This window comes from Anarrhichthys ocellatus, unplaced genomic scaffold (genome assembly GCF_004355925.1).
Source record: "Anarrhichthys ocellatus isolate YVR2014 unplaced genomic scaffold, GSC_Weel_1.0 scaffold10, whole genome shotgun sequence".
NCBI classification, from domain to species: domain Eukaryota; kingdom Metazoa; phylum Chordata; class Actinopteri; order Perciformes; family Anarhichadidae; genus Anarrhichthys; species Anarrhichthys ocellatus.
Window position 1 is genome coordinate 8,319,520 of NW_022280040.1, and position 8,850 is coordinate 8,328,369.

At 41.6% G+C, this 8,850-nt stretch overlaps 1 protein-coding gene across 1 annotated transcript; it reads left to right on the forward strand.

Moving 5' to 3' along the window:
• The first annotated feature begins 168 nt into the window (after positions 1-168).
• LOC116385158 (carbonic anhydrase 1) lies at positions 169-6,716 on the forward strand. The gene is made up of 7 exons (XM_031850382.1): positions 169-334; positions 594-791; positions 2,504-2,622; positions 2,910-3,002; positions 3,128-3,190; positions 3,284-3,439; positions 5,168-6,716. The coding sequence occupies exons 1-7, from the start codon at positions 301-303 to the stop codon at positions 5,285-5,287; spliced, it is 783 nt and encodes a 260-aa protein (XP_031706242.1). The 5' UTR covers positions 169-300; the 3' UTR covers positions 5,288-6,716.
• Positions 6,717-8,850: the final 2,134 nt, after the last annotated feature.

Here is an 8,850-nt window from a genome sequence, read left to right on the forward strand (position 1 = left end):
AGAGAGAGATAGAGAGGAGGGGGGAGAAAGAGAGAGAGAGATAGAGAGGAGGGCGGGAGAAAGAGAGAGAGAGAGATCCTCATTGATCCACCGTGTTGCAACGCTGCGGCGCATCTAAACTCCTCCCGGTCATTGCGCGGACATCATGTGGCTAACACCAGCCCGACACACACACACACCGCTCACAGGGGACCCTATATAAGGTCTGCAGCTGTCAGGTGGACGACACTGGCTGCTTTGGGGACGACTCGCTTTAGGGAATTACAGCTCTAGATACCCGTACATCCAAACTCTATAACAATGTCTCACGCTTGGGGATACGCAGCTAACAACGGTGAGGCGCTCATTGCACGTACAGGCTATAATGCTACAATGACATTGCTGAGGGGTGTTACAACCTGTCATACCAGCGGGAACAGAATGAATGAAAACAGGGAATGCACCGGTCACTGCAGAGATTTTTAATTCTGCACACTTTGAGGGGGCCTTTTACGCGCGTTTTCAGCGCATCAACATTCTCAAATATGTCAATAAAAACTCATATTTCAAGACAAATACTAATAATAACAATTGTATAATTATATCATTTTTAGGACCCGACAAATGGGCCGATAACTTCCCCATTGCCAATGGACCCCGCCAGTCTCCTATTGACATCCTACCTGGGGCATCAGCATACGACGCGGGGCTGAAGCCGCTCCAGCTGAAGTACGACCCCTCCAACTGCCTTGAGATCCTCAACAACGGACATTCCTTCCAAGTGACCTTCGCAGATGACACCGACAGCTCAAGTTAGTGTTCCATTAATAATGTATGAATACTGGCCGCTCAGTGGAGCCCGCACTTGATATCAACGCTCCACAATCTGATTGAGTGTGCATTGTAATGCTTCGTCTCAACCTGGAGAAAACGCAATATTTTACTGCATTTTCGATTATTATTGCAATGTTTTTAGATGTAATAGAGGAGCTTTACGGTGATTGGTTTGCAAACAAAGACAATCAATGTCCTCATGATGATTTATGGGATGCAATAACCTGCAAAATGCGGCATTCAGGTTTAATGCGCTTCTGTGTGTTAACATCATCTCTCCGGTCTCCATCTTAAACTCTATAGAAGTCAAGCACGTTAATATTCTGTTAATATTATGGATGCATGCGCCCCAGTTTCCACACGCTTCTACAGTGATTTCACATTAGTGATCAATCAGACGAACATAGACTTCTTATTGGTATTTATTTCTTTATTTTGTGGTTTTTTAAATAGAAAAATAAATGTTGGTGGTTAGGCTCCAGGGGCTCCATTCAAAAGCCGAGCACAAAGCATGCAGATACTAATTGAATTGGTAATATAACCCCGAGCAAACATTTCCCACGCAGACTCTTTTCTGCAGCTATAGTATGGTCAAAAGTGCGAAACCCAATGTTACTCTGCAAACAAACCGTGGCTCTGTAGACTGTTAATGCGCTAAATATGCGTGGGAGTGAGTTACCATGTAAAGACGCTGGGTTGTTTTCACCCTGGTATAAAGTGGAGCTTGCATTGGTTCATTTCTTTTCTTTGTTAATTGCATTTCGATTCTGTTTCAGAAAGAGACAAGAAAAGGGATTTTAGATTTGGATGATTTTGGATTGGTTGTCCTTTAGCTCATCTGATAAAGGATAATGCAGATTATTGTTACATAACCAACAGAATCATGGATTATTTCTAGTGGACATGCATCAAGATGAAAAACACAGAAGCACTTTTGCTAAGAATAAGAGCTAGATGAGTTAGAGCCTCCTAAATCCTCTCTTGGTATTTCACTGTGCTTATTCTACACCCTGCCCTGCTAAATAAAGAACAAGCTAAGTCTGCATGTCATCGTCATACATCATGTCATGCATCATGTGTGTGCACAGTGGAAAAGATGAATAGCACAGACTCTTTATTTATATTTTCCAGGATTCATTTAAACTCAGGCGTAACCTCAAATGTCTCAATGATTAGTTTTGCACCTTCTTATCATTTGAGGTCGACTGCTGATAAACAAATATCCTGTTTAGAGAAGGCAGTGTGTGTGTGTGTGGGTGTGTGTGTGTGTGTGTGTGTGTGTGTGTGTGTGTGTGTGTGTGTGTAAGCTTTTCGTAACAAAGGACCAGCAATAGCACAATATACAGGATTTTCTGCTACTTCGTATACTGCAAATATACATTGTGTAACATTTGGTGGAGGTTTGACATTAACAATACTTGGACATCATTTAGGGCTGAATGTATTTGACTAGAGCTTACACAACAGGAACTGAGACTGCATTCATGAAATAGGAAGTCTGCCACGGTGACACGAGTGTTTACGTAATATGTGTTTATATATATACATATGTCCTATTCATCTTTTTAACCTGCTCCTCATGTTTTAATATTTTCTGTTCAGAAAGTATAAATATAACAAAGTCTCATCAATGAGGCGCTCAGGTTCAGTGTGTGATGAACTGACGGTTGATGTGTGTTTTGTCCTGCAGCTCTGAAAGAAGGCCCCATCTCAGGGATATACAGGCTCAAGCAGTTTCATTTCCACTGGGGAGCATCTGACGACAAAGGCTCCGAACATACCGTGGCCGGGACCAAGTATCCTGCTGAGGTACGGATGTGCTCTGACTCTAAATTTGTTTTTTTCATATATTTTTTTTTTATTTAAAAATTTTTTATTTAATTTTTTTTACTGTAATGTAATTTTAATTTATTTTTATTTTTTTATTATTATTATTATTTTTTTATTTATTTAAATTTAAATTTTTTCTTGTTATATATTGTTATTTGCACTAAAGGTTACCAGATGAGAAATGACAGGATTTCCACTGTTCCACTCAATAAGATTACTTTTGAGGGGATTAGTTTTTGTTATTTATCTCTTTCATTTTTTCCCAGCTCCATCTCGTTCACTGGAACACAAAATACGCAAGTTTTGGTGAGGCTGCTAGCAAGCCTGATGGGCTCGCTGTTGTTGGAGTTTTCCTGAAGGTCAGTATCAACGATTCGAGCATGTTTACCGTAGTAAAGTGCATACTTGTAGCCTATTGCAATGTATAATACTGTTTGCAGATGATCATATAGTTAACTTTATGTGTATTCTTCTTTTTTTTCAGATTGACGGTAGAAATGCCAATCTCCAGAAGGTTCTTGACACCTTTAGTGACATCAAGGCCAAAGTATGTGTCTATAAAAAAAACCTATATTCTCCTGAATTTATTGATTTATGACAATTTGACTGACGTGTTCTTTACTTTCTTTATTGTTTTCAGGGCAAGCAGACCACCTTCGCCGGCTTCGACCCTTCCACCTTGCTCCCTGGTTGCCTCGATTACTGGACCTATGACGGCTCCCTGACCACACCCCCTCTGCTGGAGAGCGTTACCTGGATTGTCTGCAAAGAGTCAATCAGTGTCAGCACTGAGCAGGTATGTGGCTATAGCTCACAGAGCCCATTCAGCGGGAGCAGAAGCCTTGGCTGCGTGCCTAGAATAGCCCCGTCTGCAAATCCTCTCTTACACTTCGATCTAAATCAAGGGCTTAATTGTTCAGATTAGCTGAGCGGCTGAAACGAGAAGAAGAGCTCCTCTGTAATGGGAGGAAAGGCAATATGGCACTTTCAAAATGAGACCACCAAGAGAACGAGGGCAAACGAAAGTTCACGCAGATGCTGTTTCTCTAGCACAGTGTTTCTGTTTCAGTATGTGGGAGTCAACAGGAAATGTCCACCCCACAAATGCTTCATTCTGTACTTTAGCTTCAGTCAATGGGTGATTTCACAGTACACATCACCTGCATTTGCTAAGTATTTACTCCCCAAAATGACCCCTAATCCAAGCTCTTGAAATGGATATTTGACTTTTAACCACCCGTTAATCTAAACTAACAGCCTCTTCTGGGCAGGTTTGTCCTCATGGTTGGAGCCTTCAGGCCGAGTGAGAATGAACACCGCCTGCTCAAATGTTTATTTCATGGCGGCGAGTCGGTGTCTCAAGGGTAAACACGTGAGACGTGTTGACACAACCTTTAGACTCGGTGCCATTCAAGGCAGGTCAAGCAGATAATGACAAAGGAGTCATTCATACAAAGTAATGCATGTCATTAGTTAACGGTTTCTCGTCAGGTAATACAACATTATTATATTATTTTGTCCCACTAGTAACTAGTTACCCAATGTGTACATCCTGTGGCTGAAGCAGTGTAATGACAATAGACTGATTCATGAGCCAGAGTTAATGTTAAACCCTTTAAAATAGGTCATCTGACACCCTGCTGTAGCAGCTGATTGGTTCCTCTTGTCTTGTCTGACTTTTGACTCTTTTGGGAATACGCTTATTTGTTTTCTTGCGAGTTCGGTAACAGGATCGATAACTCTTTCATGTCTGTGCGGTAAATATGAAGCTTACGCCAGTAGCCAGTTATCTTAGAATAAATATTAGAAACCTAAAATTAGTTCCTTTGCTGAAAATAGATTGTTTTTCATTTGAAACATCTCCTGCTGGTAAAATATAATGCATACTCAATGATTAAGTAACATTTTAAAATCGGGGATTTTTACGTGTAATAGAGTATTTTTACAATGTGGCGTTGCTAGGCCTGAGTAACATTTTGCCAAATACGCTTATTTACTTTCTTCCTGAGAGTTAGATGTGAATATTGATTCCACTTTCATGTCTGTGCGCTAAATATGTTGCTGCAGCCAGGAGCGGGCTAGCTTTAGCTTAGCTTAAAGACTACGAACAGTAGATAACCACAATTTGTAGTTTTTACACTTGTTTTTGTACAAATTAAACAAATGAGATATAACTTTTTAATTGGTGAGTTTTGGAGGAGCTGGTAGGCTGATTTTGTTAACTTTGTACTTTAGCTGTTTCTTCCTGTTTATGCTAAGCTAAGCTAACTGACTGCTAGCTATGTCTTCATAGTGGTAACATCAGTGGTATCAATCTTCCCATCTAACTCTCGGCAAGAAAGTTAAAAAACCTGGTTCCCACAATGTCAAACTTCTCCTGAAGCATCAACAACACAACTGCTAGGGCACAACTCTGAATTGAAGTCAATGACTCAACGGTGAGACTAGTGATGTGTTTTGATGAGTGACAGTCACAGCGGGTCAGCAGGAATGACGAACGGGACTGTCTTCTCCCTTTTCACAGATGGCCAAATTCCGCAGCCTGCTCTTCTCTGCTGAGGGCGAGACCGAGTGCTGCATGATGGACAACTACCGCCCTCCCCAGCCGCTCAAGGGTCGCTCTGTCCGTGCTTCCTTTAAGTAATGCCCCTTCCCCCGCTTTTGCCCTTTCTGCCCTGTTGCCCTCTCCCTTCCCCCTCCCGTTAGTCAGAATTACCTCTTTTGCAGTGAGCCACGAAGCACACATATCTCTCTCCATCCAATTTTTTAAAGAAATCTAATTCCTGTGGCCCGTTGCTTTAAACGCTGGCCATTCTAACTGTGATGTGAAGTACTTGAAGGATTTGCAAGTTTCTCTGTAAGTTACAAGCCAGCACAGATTCCCTGTCATAATTTATTCTGAAAGACAAAACACTTCACAATAGCTGCGACACGTTTACTAGGATTCAGCATCTGGTGCCAATGTTTTCCGAGATGTGTCACCGGAGTTCATAGGTCTTATTTTGTGTCAACAAAGACAAAGAAAAAATTAAGATAAGCTGCAGTCAAAATGGTGCCAGCAGGAAGCGGAACGCATAAGCTAGTCGCAGTGGGCAGCAAGGGGGGGGGGGGGATGAGACTACATCACCATCTGTGAGGAGGTTAAGGTGCAGATAAAAAAAGACACACACACACACACACACACACTGGACACATACACTCCCGTTGCCAGTCTGTCTGTAATCTCTGTCGACTGCCAGCCTCCGCATCACAGCAGCTTAATGAAACGCTGCAGCCGCCTCCATCACAAACGATTGACTCAGAAAATCCCCCTCTGGCACACACACACACACACACACACACACACCATGGCACGCTCAGCCTCGTGCAGACATGATGCCTATAGGCGCTGACCTGCTTATTGATTTGAATGCAGTGCAGAGCAGCAAAGGACACGAGGACGGGCTGCTACTACTGTGAGATACCGAACATCATGGCTCACTGCTCTTATTTTGCAGCCTAATTTTTAAATCGTTCATGTGTTTGTCATCCTGTATTGTGTTTTTATTAGTATTGTGTCTTTTCTAACCTGACTGCTTATGCAAAATAAGTGATTCCTAAATTATGTTTTGTAACCAAAAGCTCGGCTGCATTTTGATGCCGTGGTGAAATAGCAATAGAGAGGAATGATCCTCCTTTTCTATATGAAATGTGTGTTGTTCTGAAACCCCAGCAAGTGCTAAAGCTTAAAACGCACAGTCGCCTTGAGGGCGAAGCCATAGTGGCTGATGCACAAAGCCAAGGAATAAATTACCCTGCCAAGGAAGACGGGAAGAAAAGAAGCTGCCAATGGATCTGATTATAATGTCAGCCTGCTGAAGAACTAACAAAAGACCATGAGAGGGACTGAAGACCTCTGGTGTTAGCCCTGTATGTATTTATGAAACAATAAAGAAAGATTGTATTCACATAAAAAGGAAAAAAAAATTACCTTATGCCAATCTTTATTAGGGACGTCCTATGAGTAGGTGTTGTCGTCATTCTATTTCTGAAGTGGACGTTTTACTCGTGAAATAAATATATTTTATGACTAACAAGTGTCAAGTGTTTCGCTTCTTTCTATACAATTCAGCAAATCCTCCATATTACCTGTTTGAGTCAATCAGACCACGTCATGTTTGCCATGCAGACTGTCAGTGACTCTATTCTGTTGTGTCAACACCTGAGACCCAACAGGACTAGAACTACACAATCTCAAATGACACGTTGGTGAAAAATGAATCTTTAAAATGATTATTCTAAGTATGCTATATCTAAATATTATTACTTCTGGGCTGTTTTATCATTTGTTTCTCAGCCAAATAATTTAAAAATGAAGAAATGTATCAAAGAGACACCCATGTTGCAGTAGTATGTCTACATGTGCTTGAAAATGTTTAGGTTGTGCTGTCTGGTGAAATTATCTATCACAGCAAAATGTGAAACCGATTATTATTATTGAAGGACAGTCACAGTTCATTTGCATATTGTGTCAAACAAAAATAGACCAAACACAGGAGGAAATGCGTGTCTTTCTTTTTCAAAATGACTGACCGACGGTAACTACCCCCCCTGATAGTGTGTGATACTTTAAATTAGGAGCCATGGCAAATATGTTATCCATCTATTCTATTTTATCTATTCAAACTGCAAAGACTGCAAATGGTTGCTTTTGACTGAGGTCCCCTGAAACCCAATACATTTGTATTTAAAAAAAAAGTCAAAACAGAAACAATGATATGAAGTCATTAGCAACCAATTGACTGACAAAGTCATGAAAGATGAAATAAAACACCTGTATGTCTCTGGGGCCTTCAGGGACCCCCCAGTTGATGGGATGAGAGTTAAATGTCTCTAAAGATAGACGTGACGTTAAACTTCTTGGACGTGCATCTTGTGGTGATCATATCACTGAAGTCATTACTAAAGAAATTAGATGTTATCAAACTTCCTGTTCACCTTTGCAAACATCCACACACTATCTGCGGCTGTTAGTGCAACATGCAGGGGTGGAGGAAGAACTGATCCTTTCTTGAAGGGATTGTTTCAGAATGTGGAAATTATGTATTTTGGATGTTTTCTTTCCACTAGTCTGAAATAAGGCATGTTATAGCCCAACATATAGCAACATAGCCCAAAGTCTTGCATAAACAATCTATATTTTGGGCAGTAGTGTAGCTCTTTCAGAAACAGCTCCAGTTCGTGGATTTTGTAAGTACCTGTGGAAATACTTGCCTGTAATAAAACTGCCCACAGTCCAAAGTACTGCTAGTTCAGCAATGGGGACGGAGTATTTTCCCGCATTGAAGCCGAGCTGCTTCCTAATCCTAAACTATGTGTAATGGTTTTAGCTAATCAATAATCTTAAAACTGCAGACTGAGACAGAGTTGAGTGGGGAAAAATCCTCCAAACAAATCTATTAAAAGTGATTCTGACTGCCGACACAAATCAGATGGTGGGCGATGGGGGATCATCACGTGTGGGACAGTATAGACACGGCTAGCTGCTAACACCTCAGCGCTCAAAATCTTAATCAGCAGCGGCATTTCGCCCTGAATGTGAGCGATGCTTGACTTCTCCCCTCTTGTGTTAACCCTCGACGGGACGATGAGACGGGTTTTAATCAACAGAGTTTCTCGACCTCCTCTGCTTGAAGGGTTGGTGTTACCATAGTTTTGTCAGCTGGTCTTGAGGCTCTGTGGGGGAATGTGTGTGTCCCCAACGTACAGGAAAAGTTGTCTTGACCACACAGAGCTCTAATTAAAGCTGGATTTGTCCCCAGTGGACTCTTAGTCGCCCAATGTGTCCAGAAAACATCAATAGAAATGAGAGCTATCGACTGATAAAATGTCTGTCTGGCTCCGAATCAATAACGAATTGTTTAATTAAAAAAAACTCTGGCTGACATCCCCAGTGGTGGCATTGGATAAAAGTGTTATAACCAGTCAACCCACAAGGTCAGCCTGCAGCAGGAGACAACAGGAGATGAAACCAGTAATGTCTGGATTCTCTCTGTGGTCAAACCAGTTACGGTATGAACTCCTGCTCAACAACGAGGTCAATCAGTCTGTTTTGTTGTCAGGCTGCGAGGTGAAGTATGAGGAACTGATGCCTATCAGTTGAACTGTCAGTCCAATTTGTAGCTGGAGCTACAGCCAATGAGAGCTCAAGACACGAGCTGAGGGAAA

What these genes read in the sequence shown, in the direction of transcription:
- LOC116385158 (XM_031850382.1), top strand. Translation starts at nt 301, where the DNA reads ATGTCTCACGCTTGGGGATACGCAGCTAACAACG. An exon ending in AGATGACACCGACAGCTCAA is followed by an intron (nt 792 to 2,503) that starts GTTAGTGTTCCA and finishes TTTGTCCTGCAG; the next exon opens with CTCTGAAAGAAGGCCCCATC. An exon ending in TTGTTGGAGTTTTCCTGAAG is followed by an intron (nt 3,003 to 3,127) that starts GTCAGTATCAAC and finishes CTTTTTTTTCAG; the next exon opens with ATTGACGGTAGAAATGCCAA.